This window comes from Phyllosticta citribraziliensis, assembly GCF_038025025.1.
Source record: "Phyllosticta citribraziliensis strain CPC 17464 chromosome Unknown J3D65scaffold_6, whole genome shotgun sequence".
Lineage (NCBI taxonomy): Eukaryota > Fungi > Ascomycota > Dothideomycetes > Botryosphaeriales > Phyllostictaceae > Phyllosticta > Phyllosticta citribraziliensis.
Window position 1 is genome coordinate 2,044,374 of NW_027117343.1, and position 14,695 is coordinate 2,059,068.

The 14,695-nt window shown below is 57.3% G+C and overlaps 6 protein-coding genes across 6 annotated transcripts; 2 read left to right on the forward strand and 4 right to left on the reverse strand.

Annotated features, from left to right (window-relative positions):
• Nucleotides 1–547: 547 nt before the first annotated feature.
• Nucleotides 548–3,757, reverse strand: J3D65DRAFT_625531 (acetylglutamate kinase). Its single transcript, XM_066800346.1, has 2 exons — nucleotides 1,311–3,757; nucleotides 548–1,153 (listed from the first exon to the last, which is right to left on the reverse strand). The coding sequence occupies exons 1-2, from the start codon at nucleotides 3,684–3,686 to the stop codon at nucleotides 857–859; spliced, it is 2,673 nt and encodes an 890-aa protein (XP_066655582.1). The 5' UTR covers nucleotides 3,687–3,757; the 3' UTR covers nucleotides 548–856.
• Nucleotides 3,758–4,239: 482 nt separating this feature from the next.
• J3D65DRAFT_625536 (snare protein-like protein Snc2) lies at nucleotides 4,240–5,828 on the reverse strand. Its single transcript, XM_066800347.1, has 3 exons — nucleotides 5,256–5,828; nucleotides 4,700–4,931; nucleotides 4,240–4,650 (listed from the first exon to the last, which is right to left on the reverse strand). The coding sequence occupies exons 1-3, from the start codon at nucleotides 5,364–5,366 to the stop codon at nucleotides 4,628–4,630; spliced, it is 366 nt and encodes a 121-aa protein (XP_066655583.1). The 5' UTR covers nucleotides 5,367–5,828; the 3' UTR covers nucleotides 4,240–4,627.
• Nucleotides 5,829–6,008: 180 nt separating this feature from the next.
• On the forward strand, nucleotides 6,009–6,737 carry J3D65DRAFT_381035 (uncharacterized protein). The gene has a single exon (XM_066795774.1). It carries the CDS (start codon nucleotides 6,053–6,055, stop codon nucleotides 6,521–6,523), a length of 471 nt encoding a protein of 156 aa, XP_066655584.1. The 5' UTR covers nucleotides 6,009–6,052; the 3' UTR covers nucleotides 6,524–6,737.
• On the forward strand, nucleotides 6,336–8,180 carry J3D65DRAFT_381006 (mannan endo-1,6-alpha-mannosidase DCW1 precursor). Its single transcript, XM_066795773.1, has 3 exons — nucleotides 6,336–6,701; nucleotides 6,752–7,455; nucleotides 7,511–8,180. Exons 1-3 carry the CDS (start codon nucleotides 6,617–6,619, stop codon nucleotides 8,081–8,083), a joined length of 1,362 nt encoding a protein of 453 aa, XP_066655585.1. The 5' UTR covers nucleotides 6,336–6,616; the 3' UTR covers nucleotides 8,084–8,180.
• Nucleotides 8,181–8,966: 786 nt separating this feature from the next.
• On the reverse strand, nucleotides 8,967–9,764 carry J3D65DRAFT_697052 (histidine phosphatase superfamily; the record flags this gene model as incomplete). Its single annotated transcript, XM_066804038.1, has 2 exons — nucleotides 8,967–9,502; nucleotides 9,589–9,764. Coding segments are annotated over 2 exons (708 nt in total), but the record flags the coding sequence as incomplete, so codon positions are not given.
• Nucleotides 9,765–11,645: 1,881 nt separating this feature from the next.
• J3D65DRAFT_553404 (uncharacterized protein) lies at nucleotides 11,646–13,374 on the reverse strand (the record flags this gene model as incomplete). Its single annotated transcript, XM_066797132.1, has 4 exons — nucleotides 11,646–12,098; nucleotides 12,402–12,717; nucleotides 12,766–13,018; nucleotides 13,065–13,374. Coding segments are annotated over 4 exons (1,332 nt in total), but the record flags the coding sequence as incomplete, so codon positions are not given.
• Nucleotides 13,375–14,695: the final 1,321 nt, after the last annotated feature.

The following is a 14,695-nucleotide window of genomic DNA, read 5'->3' on the forward strand; positions in this document are numbered from 1 at the left end:
AGTCTGCACTGTGGATGGAAGCCGAGTTTGAGGTTCAAGAGCTGGGCTGGCTGGTGGGGCACAGATAGACAGGTACGCGGGCGTGTGTATGTACGACGGGGGGAGGCTGGGGGTCCCGTTTGTAAGGCTGTCGTCCCATCTCGTTTCGTCGCTCACATGTAGCTTGGTGGTCTTGTGCATGTACTACTGGGGCCGCTGCATGGTACATGGATTGTTTGTGCTGCATTTATCTGTCTCCATACATACCTTACCAACAGGAACCAAAACCTCTGCGTCCCCTCCATCAACACATATACGATCACATATCCCCCGCCTCTCCCATCTGCACACCGTCAGTTCTCTCCCTGTACCCACTCATTATTCACAAACACCACACACAGCACGTCAAACAGCGAAAAAAAATGGTGCCAAATGTAGACTCCAAGGGACGTTGTTGAAAAAGTCTGGTAGATGAGATGTGGATAGGTAGATGAGTAGGCGTGAAGCCCCGGCTAGGTAGGTAGTCAAGAGAGCAAGCAAGCAACAGCAAAGGAGAAAAGGGGGAGGGAAAGAAAAAAAAAAAAAAAAAAAGCACGAGCATCCACCTCTTGACCACCGGACAGCGGCTGGCTGGCTAGCAAGTAAGAAAATTTTCGGCAGATGTCTCGATCAAACCTGAGCGAGCATCGTGCCCTACTGTAGGTAGGCAAAGGAGAATAAAGTGGCCAAATCCATCCGCCACACCGCACGACTGCTCCCTCCACGCGCGCGCACGCTATTTTCGCTCATTCAAGACTGCCGCTGCTGCTGCAGAAGAAACAACATTTTCGCCTCCTTTTCTCTTTTTTTGATTTTGAAATTTCCATCCACATTCCCCTTACTCCAACGGGATACCGTCATACTCGCCGTAGCCCAGCGCCAAGTTCATGTTCTGCAGACACTGCGTGGCCGCGCCCTTGAGCAGGTTGTCGATGGTGGCGTTGACGACGACGCGCTTGCCCGACGAGTGCACGGCGAAGCCGCCGACCTCGACGCCGTGCTTGCCGGCAATGTTCTTGACCAGCGGGCTCTCGCCGACCACCTTGATCAGCTTCTCGCCCGCGTACCGGTCTTGGTAGATTTGCCGCACGTCGCGCGCCGCCAGCGTTTGGTTGAGCGGGATGGAGATGGTTTGCTGTGCGTGCGAGGGTCAGCGTTGTGTGTGGTGCGGTGGCGAGGGAGTGGATGGATGGATGGATGGGCGAGGCGGGAGCTTGTTGATCCGCGCGGCACTTGGTGGAGCGGATCGGGACTCAAGGTGGGTGAGATGACGACTGGGTGTTGGTACTTACGTGAATGCCCTGGAACCACACGGCAACGTGCGGGATGAAGGCCACCTCGGCGCCCAGCTGCGTCGAGACCTCGCGCTCGTGGATGTGGTCCGTCAGGCTGTAGGGGATGAGGTTGTTGGTCAGGTTGTTGACGTCGTTCTTGGGGCTGGGCTTGGTGCCGGCACCCGAGTATCCGGACACGCCAAAGACGGTGGGAGTGGCGCCGAGGTACTGCTTGAGCGGCGAGATGCCGACCTGCGCCGCCGTGGCGTAGCAGCCCGGGTTGGCGATGCGCGTCGCGTTGGCAATCTTGGAGCGGTCGACGAGCTCGGGCAGACCGTACGTCCAGTTCGAGTCGAAGCGGTAGTCGGCCGACAGGTCGACAATGACGGTCTCGGGCTTGCCGGCCGCGTCGACGGCGTCAACGAAGGGCTTGCAGACGCCGTTGGGCAGAGCCATGACCCAGCAGTCAATGGAGCCCTCCTCAGCCATGCGGCGGACGTCATCAGGAGAGAGGTTCTCGTAGGTAATGTCGCGCTTGGTGTAGCCTTGGAGCTTCTTGCCTGCGAGCTCACGCGACGAGACATGGCGCAGGTCCATCTGAGGGTGGTTGTTGATCAGGTCAATGAGAGCCTGGCCGGTGTATCCACGAGCGCCGATGAGGGCAACTTTGGAGGGCCAGTCCTTGCTCTTGAACTTGATGCCGTAGGGAGGGTTTGGGTTGGTGCTGGTAGCGTAGCCCCGGGAGTTGGGGGTTTGGCGGATGACGGGAACCCTGCGAGCAGTCAAGGGAGACGAGTTTTGGGACAAGGCGCGGGTGGTCGAGTAGGAGCGGGTTTGCTGCTGCGAACCGCCTTGCCTCAGGCTCTGGGCATACTGGGCAGCGCGGTGCAGCTGAGATTCGAGGTTGATGTCGCCAAACATGGAGCGGCCGTGTTGCTTGAATTCGAGCATCAGCTGGCGAACCTCCTCCAAGTCGGTAATGCCGTGCCAGAAGAGAATCTCTTCACCGTGGCGCAGCGAGCCATCAGCACGCTCTGCGAACCAGGTCAAGTTCTCGTCGTGCGTGTCGACAGTCCACATGATTCTGGGAAACTCCTTTTGCAGGCGGGAGAAGATGTTGCCGGCCAGGTTGGTCAACCAGCCCTGCTTGGTGATGGTGAAGGTGGCAAGGTGGGCAGTCTTGGACTTCTCGTCAGGGGGCAGGACAATGGCGAGAGCCTCCATCTTGTCGTCAAAGTACGCCTTGAAGGGGCGCTGGGACAGGCTCTTGACGTAGCGCTCAACGACGGCCTCGGCGTCGAGACCCTTACGGTCCCTAATCAAGACCTCCTTGAGCTTCTCCAGGTCCTCAAAGTCGGAAATCTTCTCGGCCTTCTTGACCTTGTCGCCGCGCCTGATCAGAGTGCCCGCACCCGAGTCGGTAAAGAGCTCCTTCTCGAGGTAAGAGGGGTGGATGATGGCAACGCTCGAGGACTTGGGCAGGTCGTCAAGCAGAGACTTCATCTCCTTAATCTTCAACCTCGTGCCGTGCTTGACCCAGGGCTGCGCCATGAGCTGGTCATATTCCTCGTCCAAGTTGATGGTGGAGATCATCTCCTTGGTGTCGGCGTTCCACAGACCACCCTTCTCCGAAAGGTAGACAATCTTCAGGGGCTCCAGGGCACGAGCGAGCTCGCCAGCAGCAACATCGGCATTGACGTTGAGGACCTGGCCCTCTTCCGTCTCGGCCATGGAGGTCAGGATGGGGAGCTCCTTGGCCTCAATGGCAGCCTCAATTGGCTTCTTGTTGACAGCGGTGATTTGACCAACGAGCTGCCACTTTTCCTTGTCCAGGTAGTCGGCGGTCAAGACACCGGCAGTGATGGGGCGAGCGCGCACGCCCTCGGCCCAGAGAGCCGAGACCAGCTTCATGTTTTCCTCGAGGAAAAGCTTGCGGGCAATTCCCAGAGTCTTGGGGTCCGTCACGCGAATGCCTTCCTCGAATTGAGGCTCGACACCGGCGTCCTCGATGATCTTGTTCAGCTGGGGACCAGCGCCGTGCACAATGACCGGGTACAGGCCCATGGTGGTCAGGTTGCGCAGAGCAGTGCAGAGAGCATCCAGGTGGTCCGTCAGAATGGCACCACCGACCTTGATGACGGCAAACTGCTGCGACTGAACCGAGGTGAATTGTGCCAAGTATTGTTGAATCTCCCTCTTGGACCCCACGTCCTTGAGAATTTTCATGATTGCAGTGCGAGCACCCTCCTGGCGACCCTCATTCGAGGTGGTGTAGCGGCGGACGGCGCATGACTGGAGGGCCGCTGGAGCGGCGGCGCGCAGCGAAGAGGATGTGACTCTGCGTGAGGCGGCGCGGGACGCAGCGGCGGCTGCGCGCGAGCGGAGGGACAGCATTTTGAGTGGAGAGGAGAGTTTTGGTGTTGTCGAAGCTGTGCCTCTCGGATGACTGGGGTTGTTCCTGAGAGCTAGACTTTATCAGATCTGACGTGGAAGACTTGAGAGCGCCCGAGACGCCGTACGAACCCTGCGGTCAAACGAGAATTATCTCTCTCCGGGGAGAATGCGAGGCTTGTCAGCAGCCCAGAGGAGCATCGACTGGGACAGGACAAGCAGGGAGCAGGAATTGCGCGGGAGCTGAGGGGAGAGAGGGAACAGAGGACGCGGGAGCGAGCTGGACTTATGGTACGATGTTTTTTCACGCGGGTGGGTTTTTACGATGGCCGTCACAGCGTTATCGGGCTAGCTCCCCACATTGGCATGTACTGTACACTGCTCCCCGTCTCTCGGCACACGCTGCTTGCTGAAACCTGCAGCTAGCGCTCGGTCATAAGGCGAAGAATCTCGCTCTCCCTGGCCAGTTCGTGTACTCATTGCACTCGGGTTTATGTCTCCGTGGCAGCGCTCGAAGCTGCTCGGGCTCCGATATAGGACTACGTGCTCATTTGCGCAGTCGGGCAATATTTTGGTCGTGTAATGGGAGTTTCACGTAGTCGTCTAATGGCCAATCGTTGCTCGATTGGTCGACGACGTCATCCATCACGCTGTTAGGCCAATGTTTGTGTGCACCTTGTTGCCGTCATGGTCGCTGCCAGAGGACCAACTCTCGACAACATGCATGGGTGTCAGGACGCGTAGAGAGAGCCATCAATTATTACAAGTCGGAACTGCATGCAGCAAAAAGAACCCATTCGCTCCATATTCGCCAAATACGTAAGACTACACTCGTCGAGGTGATGAGCCTCAAAGAGCTCATTCCGTCCGTCATCACACATGCCATCTTCCGAGTAAACCGAGGGGGTAGCGTATCCGTGTATCCGTGTCTGTCGTATCGTAGCTTATTTCTTATTCGTAGCAACGACTGCGGCACAGTCAGCAGAAGGTTTGGGAAGAGTGGGCAGCTCACTTACCAGAAGGAACGATGATGATGACGAGCAGAAGAATGATGCCGATGACCAAGCACATGCGCATCTTCATGTCCTTCCACCACATTTGCTTGCGCACGCGGTTGGCGCCGCGGCGGAACCCTTGGGCAGAAACGGCGAGGTTGTCCGTCTTGTCCTGGAGCGAGTCTAGCCTGGCACCGCGCTCAGACACCTTGTTAATGTTGTCGCGCATGATGCCGACGGTGCTGTCGATTTCCTGTGCAAGTCATCAGTACGTGGTTCGTTGTGCGACGCGTGGTCGCCATCCAGGGCAGCAGCGAGTAGCAAGTCTAGGCAGAACCGTTGGTCAAAGGAGCGGCGTGCGAGGCTGGAAGTTCGGAGGCGGGCGCTTCGCGACGCACAGCCTCTTTGGGCGAAAGAGTCGCTGCTGCCGGCGAAACCGACGCATTTCCAGGAGTCGAGCGAGTTGTGGAGACGCGGTCGCAGGCTACACCGATATTTCGGACCAAGCTACTCGCTGCTGCATTCCTGGGACGAGCGAGGGCGGCGCGAAAGCGCAGAGAGGGCGAGGGAAACGTACAGCCTGCAGGGCAGCAGTGCGTTGGTTGCCGCCATTTTGTTGGTTGTTGGTGTTGGCGGCGTGGCCGTCGTTGGGAATGTAGGGGTCGTAGGGCGGTTCGCGGTCGGCCATTTTGAAGACGTCGGATTAGGCGGAGAGGGTTGGGCGATGATAGTTGGATGTTGTGTCGTCGGTATGACGGGGTATCTCTTGTGTGGTGGTGGTGGTGGAGGTGAGTTGTGGAGGAGAGGGTTGGAAGGGTGGAGGGCCGGTCGGCAGAAGTGATGTGACCGAATGGCGTGGATTGGCTTTGGCTTTGGGGCTAGGAGAGAGGCTGAGCGGACGGCGACGGCGGGCTGAAAGGCCGTGCGGACAGCGTCTCGTGTTTTGTCGCGGAGTCGGTCGCAGCGATGCAAGAGGGCGGGCTGGGGCAGAATTATGTATGTGACTGAGCAGATGAAAGGGGCGGTCGCTAGGGTCGGGGAGATGGAGTTTCAAGGGCGAAAGAGGCGGGCGAGTCGAGGTTAAGTTGGATGATTTGGTGGTTTATTCGTTCATTCCGGTCCGCTTGGGTTATTGGGGACTGGGGCTGGGCGGCGGCTGGAGCTGCCTGGCGGTGGCAGTGGCAGTGGCAGTGGCAGTGGCAGTGGCGACGGCGGTGACCGCCGGCAGAAAGAGGGAGAGGCGCTGACTCAGCGACAAGAAGCCGAGCTGCAGGCACGTGACTGCCACGGCTTGGAGACACCGCAGCTCCACCCGTTTTTGGACTTGAGTCCTGTCGCCGCATCAGGAAGAAAAGTGAAGTAGACGACGCGAACATGCCAAATCGCCATCATGCGCCGCCAATAATTGCGACGGCGGCAAGACGCAAAAAGCCACAGATGCGACACGACACGACACGACCACCCACGACACACCCGCCATTGGCATGCAATCCTAGGTCCCGTCGCTGCCCAGCCCGCCAAGGCACCCCAAGCAACTGCGAGCAGACTGAGCCTGAGTCTGCAACCTCCTTGCCCCTGCCGGCCTTGCAACCTGTACTTCTCATCACCAGAGCCCTCGGAAACACTTCACAAACACTCGTTACCACCTCGCCGTTTGTCCCGCTGTCATCACCTTCACCACCGCGTCTCCACTCCTCAACGCCCGTCAGCCTACCCGGCCCGCGCGTCACCCCGGATTTGCGCACCCGCCATCCCCACCCACCAGCCCAGGCACTCCACCATCGACTCCTACGCCATCATCCTCCCGTTCGCCCTGCGCCCCAGCTTGCGTCGAAATTCCGATAAAAATACAATCTGCGCCCGCGCGCGCAGACCCTCCTTGCTCTCATACTGGTCCTCCGGAATTGATCGTCGGGTTGACGTTACATAAACTCTGCCATGAAGCTATCCAAACTCGCTGGGTCCGCCCTGATCGGCGCCTCGACCGTCAATGCTGCAATCACCATCAACTGGCAAGATGACAGTACGCGCCCATTATTTTCCTTCGTCACACAACCGACTGACCACTTTTAGACTCGATCAAGCAGGGCATGCAGACTGCCGCCAAAGGCATGACCAAATACTACACCGGTTACAGGCCAGGAGACGTGCCCGGTAACCTGCCAAACCCATACTACTGGTGGGAGGCAGGTGCCATGTTTGGCGCTCTCATTGACTACTTTCTCTACACCGAAGACGACCAGTTCAACGAAATCACCGTTCAAGGCATGATGCACCAGGTCGGCCCCGACAATGACTTTATGCCACCCAACCAGACAAAGACACTGGGAAACGATGATCAAGCCTTTTGGGGAATTGCTGCCCTGTCTGCCGCAGAAAACAAGTATCCTGATCCGGGATCGGGTCAACCGTCTTGGCTCGCCCTGGCCCAGGCCGTCTTCAACACCCAGGTCGCGCGCTGGGACATGGCAACGTGCGGAGGAGGTCTCAAGTGGCAGATTTTCACCTTCAACAACGGGTACAACTACAAAAACACCATTTCGACCGGCTGTTTCTTCAACATTGCCGCTCGCCTCGAAAAGTACACGGGAAACACGACCTACGGAGAGTGGGCCGTCAAGTCTTGGGACTGGACGCACGCCATTGGCCTGATGAGCGACGACTACCACTTTTTCGACGGAACCGACGACACCAACAACTGCTCGCAAATCAACCACATTCAATGGACTTACAATGCCGGTGTCATGTTGGCGGGTGCTGCCGCCATGTGGAACGTGGTAAGAAACACTTTTGATCGTTGTTTCAAAACTTCAAAATCTGACACTGTGACAGTCTGCCGAAAAGGGTGACGTGAACAACATTTGGCGCGAGCGCGTCGACGGCATCATTGCCGGCTGCAGCGTCTTCACTCCCGATGGCAAAAACATCTTGTCCGAAGTGGCGTGCGAGCCCAACAACAAATGCAACGTCGACCAGCGCTCCTTCAAGGCCTACATCTCGCGTTGGATGGCCTACACGACCAAGGTCGCGCCCTGGACGACGCCCAAGCTCGAGCCCATCCTCCAATCCTCGCGCGAGGCGGCCGTCAAGACTTGCACCGGCGGCGACGACGGCAACCAGTGCGGGCTCCGCTGGACGACGGGCTCGTTTGACGGCAGCACGGGCGTCGGCGAGCAGATGGCGGCGCTCGAGGTGTTTGGCACGGCGCTCATCGCAAAGGTCTCGGGCCCCGTCACCAACGAGACGGGCGGCACGTCCAAGGGCGACCCCAACGCCGGCTCCAACAGCGCCAAAGATCCGACGTCCATCGACACCATCACCGGCGGCGACAGGGCCGGCGCTTCGTTCCTTACCATTATCATTCTGGGTGGAATTGTTGGCGGCGCTTGGTGGTTAATAGCATAGTGCGGTGGCGACGGCGCTTGCAGAAGAGAAGAGGGGAAGATTCTTGCCGTGCTTTTTCTTGAATATTTCTGGCCTTGTATTTCCTGCCGCCGTTGCAGTTGCGGTTGCAGTCGCGTTGTTGTTTGGCTAGCCGTCGTGGTGCACTTTTTTCTTCTCTCTCCTCTTTGTCATGTCCCCTACCCCCTACTAGGCACCTACACTCTTGGGAGCGGACCAAGGCACGCAAGGTAGACAATGGGTACACCTTCACACGCATATCTTTCTGTCCTGTCCTGTCCTGTTACATAAACCATCACACTCCTCACTGGCGCTGCTATGGCATCGTCATCAAAGACTACCACAATGCACATGAATACCCCCTCCCCTCCCCCTTGCCGTCCTTTAGTTCCTCATCCTCACCGCCTGCACCACACGTGAGCGCCTTGGCCGATAGCAGGTCAGCCTTTTCCTTCTTCTTTTCCTTTTCTTTGTCTCTTCACTTTCCTTTCTCGTCGAGTGTGTGGCAGTAAATAAAGCAGTATGTAGTAGTTAGTCCTCGGAAAGGCTAGTTCGAGTAATACAGTTGCATATATGTCTCTCTCTATGGAGTAGCGTAGCACACCGATAGCAGCGTCAAAACACACATGCATGAAGGACGCGTGGGATGCTAGGATGGATGCTCTGTGGAAGTCTTCGGGGAAAGACTTGTTCTAGACAGAGACAGAGACGAAAGGAGCCTCAGTGCTGCTCGGGCTCGACGACGAAAGCGCCGCCGAGCAGGATGGCCGGTTCGTTGAGGGCGTGGTGTTCGTAGCTGCGGTTTGTTCGTCGTCAGCATCAACATCGTCCACCTTCCACCCTCCACACACAACAACAGCAAACACGAGAGAAGAGAAAAGGCGCCAAACTCACCTCAACGTCCCCACACCGCCGGCCTCCAAAAGCAGCGCCGGATTCTCGTACACCTGCCGCCCGACCCAGCGCGCCGCGAACGCCCGCAGAATGTGGCCGTGCGCGACAATCAGCACGTCGCCTCTGCCTACTGCCTCCTCCGCGGCCTCTTTCTCCTCCGCACCTCCGCCAGCCAAAAACGGCGCATGCCACCGCCCCCTAATCTCCTCAATCAGCCGGTCCAGCCGCTGCGTGATCTGCTCCGGACTCTCGCCGCCAGGGCACCCGTCGCGCCAGATATCCCAGGGCGGCTGGCCGGCGGCGGCGCGCTGCTGGCGTATCTGTGCCGAGGTGAGGCCTTCGTAGTCGCCGTAGTCCCATTCGGCGATGAGGGGGGTGACGGTGATGTGGGCGTGGGTTTGGCGGGGAGGCGGGTCATCGGCGGCGTCTTTTGCGGAGGGCGTGTGCGGGTGCCAGGGCAGAGGGGCGCCGCAGTTGAAGTTGAGCAGCTCGAAGGTGCGCTGGGCGCGGTGGCGGGGGGAGACGTAGCTTCAAAGGTTCCGTATCAGCCAGTGTGCTTGTAAACCGGCTCCCTCCTCTTCTCAGGGGAATGAATCAACTAATGGCCAACTCACATGTGCGCCAGATTCTTGGGCACAATCAGCCTGTCGTCGCCGACCAGCGCGCGCCCCGTCGCCCGTACGCGCTTCTCGCCGCTGGCCGTCAGCGGCAGCTCCGTCGACCCCGTGTGCCGCCCGTTGAGGCTCCACTCGGTCTCGCCGTGGCGCACGATGAAGATGCGGGGCGTGGGCGGCGGCATCCCAGAAGTTCAAATGCTTTTCTTTCTCGGAGAAATCTTCTTTTTCTTTTCTTCTCTTGGCTGGGGTCGTGGTTGTGGACGGTGGGGACTGGGGGGAACGTGCAGAAGAAGGACGTAGCGCTGCGAGGATTTGGGGGTTGGATTGGGTTGGCAGCTGCGGTAGGTATGTAGGTGGGAGGACGAAGGTCGAAGGAAAACAGGACAGGGCTTTGGAAAAGAGGGTCGAGATAATCAAGGCACACACGCTAGCCAATGGCTGGCTACATGTACCTCGAAGGTTAGCAGCAGCAGCAACGACCCGAGCTCGGCGCTATCCGTCCGACGGGTCTGGATGAGGCTCTTCTTCAGGCCGATTGATCCCATCCGATGATGATGATGATGAAGCTGCTGACGGATGGACTGGCTCGACTGGACTGCACCGGACAGGAGTGGACACGGAGAATGGCCTGTGGGCGGGAAACCCGGATGGATGTTTTCCTTGGTCAGGTTGGTTTACGTCGCCGTTGGCTTGTGCGGTGTGGAGAGGACTGGAGGACGGAGAGCTCGGGAGGGACGGCGGTGGAGGAGCATGATGTCAGTTCTGACCCCGCGGCAAGCCCCACCTTTCCTTCACTCCTGGCTGCGGTGGCACCAGCGTTTTGCGGGTTCGTCTGGAGAGGGCTTGTGGTTGGCTTTGGAGCTGTTGGTCGTTTGATATGCCTTGATTTGATTAAATCCAATTGACTTTTGAGTGTTCACTTCGGATTTGGACATGGTCTGTCCTCATTGGGCCATTTCTCGCCTTCTCTTTGTCGACGTCCTCATTTGCCGATTTGTCCGTCGCGGCTTTCCCTCGGCGGCGATACTCACCTTTCGGTATCGACGGGCTTCTGCGAGGGCGAAGACGCGATGGCGAGCTGATTGGCTCGTCTGCTTCTCTGTCACGGTGCCACTTGGAGGTAGGTATCATTCCTCAACACTCGTGGTGCGATCACAACCCCCACGACGAATCTGGGACACAGCGACACGGAGGCAAATTAAACTGCAGAGCAAAAGTCGATGAGGCCTCTGGTTATGGGCGCAAACTCTGTCATCTGCACATCGCACTGGCTACAACCAATCCCGATATTTGTAGCTAAGGAGGCCGTCGACTCGTCGTCCGAAACATACGAATACATATCCATCCATCCATCCGTTGAATTGACATGTCAGCTCATCCAAAGCCCCGACTACGAGAAACGGCGTAAGAAGCGGCGCAGACGGCGCTTGTGCAGGGCGTTGTTGTCTGTATCAAGCGTACATCGTCAGCATACATTCCTTGAATCAAGGAAAAGGAGGTGGGTAAAAGAGAAGAAAGGGTGCAAACATACTGGTCGTTTGATCCTGCGGCGTCTCCTGTTTGTTGTCCAGCAGCGTCGTATCTCCTCCCGTCGGCTTCTTGACGTTGCCCTGATTGGGGTCCGTCTTGAGCTCTTCCGTCTGGACACCTTCCGTGTTGGTGTTGGTGTTGGTATTGGTATTGGTCTCCGTCGTCGTGCCGCCTCCACCGCCGCCGTTGGGCGAACTGACGCACGCGAAGCTGAGCTGCTGCGTTCCAGTCGCGCCGCCGCCTCCTCCGCCGCCGCCAGGGGGGTTCAAGTCGTCGCCCACGCCGCCGCCGCCGTTGAAGGGCACGGTGATCTTGTTGTCGCCGGTGGTAGACGAGGGCTTCTTCTTGGTTTGCTGGGTTTGTTGAGTCTGTTGACGGCGGAAGAGACGGCGGAAGCGGGCGCCACCGCCATTTTCAGTGCCACCACCTGCGCCATCCGTGCTCTCCGTCGTCGTTTTGCTCTCGGTCAGGGGGTCTTGTTTGACCGGGCCCTGAGGCGCCGCGTCGTATTTCGTCGAATAGTCCCACTTCATCGCGACGTACGGGAAGCAGATCGAGCCCGACGGCAGCAAGACCAGATCGCCGCCGACGGTGATCTCGGTGCTCTTGAATGGCTCGCCAACGACCTTGGCCGTGGTGTCGACTTGGGCGAAGTACGTGCCAGTGAATTGACCCAGGCATCCGGCCGCCTTGACGCACTGCGGGCTGGTAATTTCCTCGTACGTCGAGAGGATGGTCTTGTCGTCGAAGGCCTGGACGTGCGCGTTGAAGTGGTCGGCGGGGCCTTTGGTGATGATGTTTTTGGCGCCCACGGTGAATTTGTCGGTCAGGATTGCGATGGCGACGTTGCGTGGTGGTGCGCCGCCGCCTTCCCCTCCTCCGCCCTTGCCACCTCCTTTTCCGCCAGTCGTATCGGTGGTATCAGTAGTGTCAGTCGTCTGCTGCAGTTGTTCGGTTGTCCCCTGTTCGGTTGTCCCCTTTGGTGTTTGATTGGTCTTTGTCTTCTTGTTGGCGCGCCTGACGAAACGTAGTTTTGCACCAGTGTTGTCCGTCTGGTCAGTGGACTGTTCCGTGTTCTGCTGCTGCAGTTGGGTGGTATCTTCAGGCTTTACGGCATTGGGATCGGTATTCGTCTCCGTATTCGTCTCAGTAGTGGGCTGCTTCGTTTCTGGCGGCGGCTGCTCCCCTCCTGTCGTCGTTTCGCCCGAGCTGGGAAGTTGCGTGTTGCGCGTAAGCCAGGTAATGACGTACTGCTGCGTCTTCCCAAGGCGGACGAGGACCTTCCACGAGCCACCCATGCCATTGAACGGTTCTCCAGACATGCCGTTGATGAAGGGCTCCTTGGAGAGGAGAGGGGACGGAGGCCCCGCGTTTTGGGTCTTGGTGTTGAGCCAGACGCCGCCCTTTTGGTCTTCAGAGCAGGCTGAACAAAACGGGGCGTCGTCGGCCTCCGCAAAGGCAATGCCCGTGTTGTGACTGCAGCCGCCTCCGCTCGTGGCGCCATCGATTATTTGCAACTTGCCATCTTCATCAACGTATTCGATCGAATCCGCAAAGTGGCCGGTCCACTTCCCAGTGTAGTAGCTGATGACGAAGCTGCGGCAGTTAGGAAAGACTCATATAACAGCGACCATGTGATCTTACTATGCGGCGAAAAGCTTCTTTGTAGGAGACCAAACCAGGTCCCCATTCATATCCACGGCTTGTCCCAAGCCTTCTTCCGGATGTACACCAGGGCCTGCGAGGTACGTTTTCCACGCGATGTTGCCGCCTACCACTCTGTACAAGACTGGAATGGGCACGTTATCCTTAGGAGCATCGGCAGTACCCGGGGCCAGCGGTTCATTTGTCAAGAGAGCGAAACCGACATCATCGTCCGGAACGACGAGACCACCAGCTGATTTCCGTTAGCACCTGGGCAATGCAGAAATGTTTTCACATACCTTCCCTCCCGTCTGGAACAGTGAAGGCTTTCCCAATGGCTTTGAAGGTTTTCAAATCCACTTGTTGCACATGGACTCCTTTTCCGCTTGCGTCGAGATACGCGATAAATCCGATCTTGCCAGTGGGTGAAGCAGCAAAGCAGATGCGTCGGTGGGTCTTCATCCCAGTCCAGTAGAGGTCCTTGACGCCATTGAATGGGAACTCCAAAGCAAACGTGTTGGGGTAAGTCTTGATATTTGCCTCGGTGATGGCGGCATAGGCAGTTTGGAGAGTCCAGATCAACAGGCAGAGACCGATGTAAATCCGCATAATGAGTGTGTTGGTAAAGGAATGACTATAAAATCAAGGATAGTGGGGGGCCGTTGTGTTGCAGACCTCAGGTTACCAGGACGGCGCAGGTGATATAGGCCAAGCGGCTTCGTAGTAGCCTTTGGCTAATTACCTAAAGACATTTTTAGAGGTAACGCCACCAAGACATCTTCAACTATAGGTACGTAAAGCTTCCGCACTTGTGAGGGTGCCCGCATGCAAGTGCGCGGAATCCTCTGGACTGGTGTAAGGTAAATGCCCTCCAAACCGCATTCAACTGTACCGTCCCTTGGTCGACTCTGACATGCTTACCGCTTCTTCCACCGTTGCTGTATTTCAGCAGCTCGTCGTCATGATCCCAAACTGAAGTTGATGCTTTCCGCAGCTGAAATGCGACTCGCGTCGACCCGAGGTGGGACGATGCAGGTCGAAGTCAGAACCCTGGTCCCCTGAAAGAGTGAGTTTTCCTGATACTAGCTAACCATCATAGGCAAGCGACTTCTCGTGCTTTTCCAGGGAGGCGGGAATAACGGCGAGAAGGATGTCCAATGGAAAAGTCGTCCTCAACACCGAAGTCATGTTCAAATTTGATCACGTCTTGGGCGCGGAACGATGCATCCTACAAGCGACTCATGAAGTTTCGCACCACTGCAGACGAATACGACGTGCCTGCATTTGCTGAGAAGTAATCAGCATGTCATCTGGACAGTTTGAATCGAATGAAAAGGGAATCTGATGCACGAGATTCGGTGAAGTGGTGATGGACGAGGTGGTAGGGCTTGAGTGTCGCTTCGATCCGAGCCGATGAGTTGCCGACGCGGCATTTTGAAACTATGCCGATTCGGCATCTGCTCTGGCTGGCCTCTAGAAGGATCCTTTACAGTAGTGCTTGAGTATAATGACGCCAGTTACCAGTATGCAACGGACTTCATCGTGAAGACGTTTTCCTCGATTGAGAGCGCACCGTACCGTTGTTGCCAACCTGGGCTCAAAAAAAGCTTGGAGCATTAAGGTTTCACTTCCCCTCAATTGCCGGGTCGAGTCCTCATCCCAACGAGCAACTACCGATGGGACCGCCTGCTGCACTTTCCGCCTCTTGCCGTTGCTTATCCACACAATTCTGCTTCTTTCGAAATTACAGTCAGGCCACCTGTAGAACTGGCCATTCGGGTAGTTAGGATTTGATTAGAGGACTTAAAGCGACCAACAAGGCAAGATGAAGGCTAGAGGGATGCTTAAGATCGGGGGCTGAACTTGAAAAGCGAGAAGTTTGTTACCAAGCATTGCATGATCTTTGCTGCACCTGGCAAAACGTAACAGC

What these genes read in the sequence shown, in the direction of transcription:
- J3D65DRAFT_625531 (XM_066800346.1), bottom strand. Translation starts at nt 3,686, where the DNA reads ATGCTGTCCCTCCGCTCGCGCGCAGCCGCCGCTGCGTCCCGCGCCGCC. An exon ending in TGTGGTTCCAGGGCATTCAC is followed by an intron (nt 1,154 to 1,310) that starts GTAAGTACCAAC and finishes TCGCACGCACAG; the next exon opens with CAAACCATCTCCATCCCGCT.
- J3D65DRAFT_625536 (XM_066800347.1), bottom strand. Translation starts at nt 5,366, where the DNA reads ATGGCCGACCGCGAACCGCCCTACGACCCCTACATTCCCAACGACGGC. An exon ending in GCACTGCTGCCCTGCAGGCT is followed by an intron (nt 4,932 to 5,255) that starts GTACGTTTCCCT and finishes TGACTTGCACAG; the next exon opens with GAAATCGACAGCACCGTCGG. An exon ending in CATCATCATCGTTCCTTCTG is followed by an intron (nt 4,651 to 4,699) that starts GTAAGTGAGCTG and finishes ACTGTGCCGCAG; the next exon opens with TCGTTGCTACGAATAAGAAA.
- J3D65DRAFT_381035 (XM_066795774.1), top strand. Translation starts at nt 6,053, where the DNA reads ATGCCAAATCGCCATCATGCGCCGCCAATAATTGCGACGGCGGCAAGA.
- J3D65DRAFT_381006 (XM_066795773.1), top strand. Translation starts at nt 6,617, where the DNA reads ATGAAGCTATCCAAACTCGCTGGGTCCGCCCTGATCGGCGCCTCGACC. An exon ending in CATCAACTGGCAAGATGACA is followed by an intron (nt 6,702 to 6,751) that starts GTACGCGCCCAT and finishes GACCACTTTTAG; the next exon opens with ACTCGATCAAGCAGGGCATG. An exon ending in CTGCCGCCATGTGGAACGTG is followed by an intron (nt 7,456 to 7,510) that starts GTAAGAAACACT and finishes ACACTGTGACAG; the next exon opens with TCTGCCGAAAAGGGTGACGT.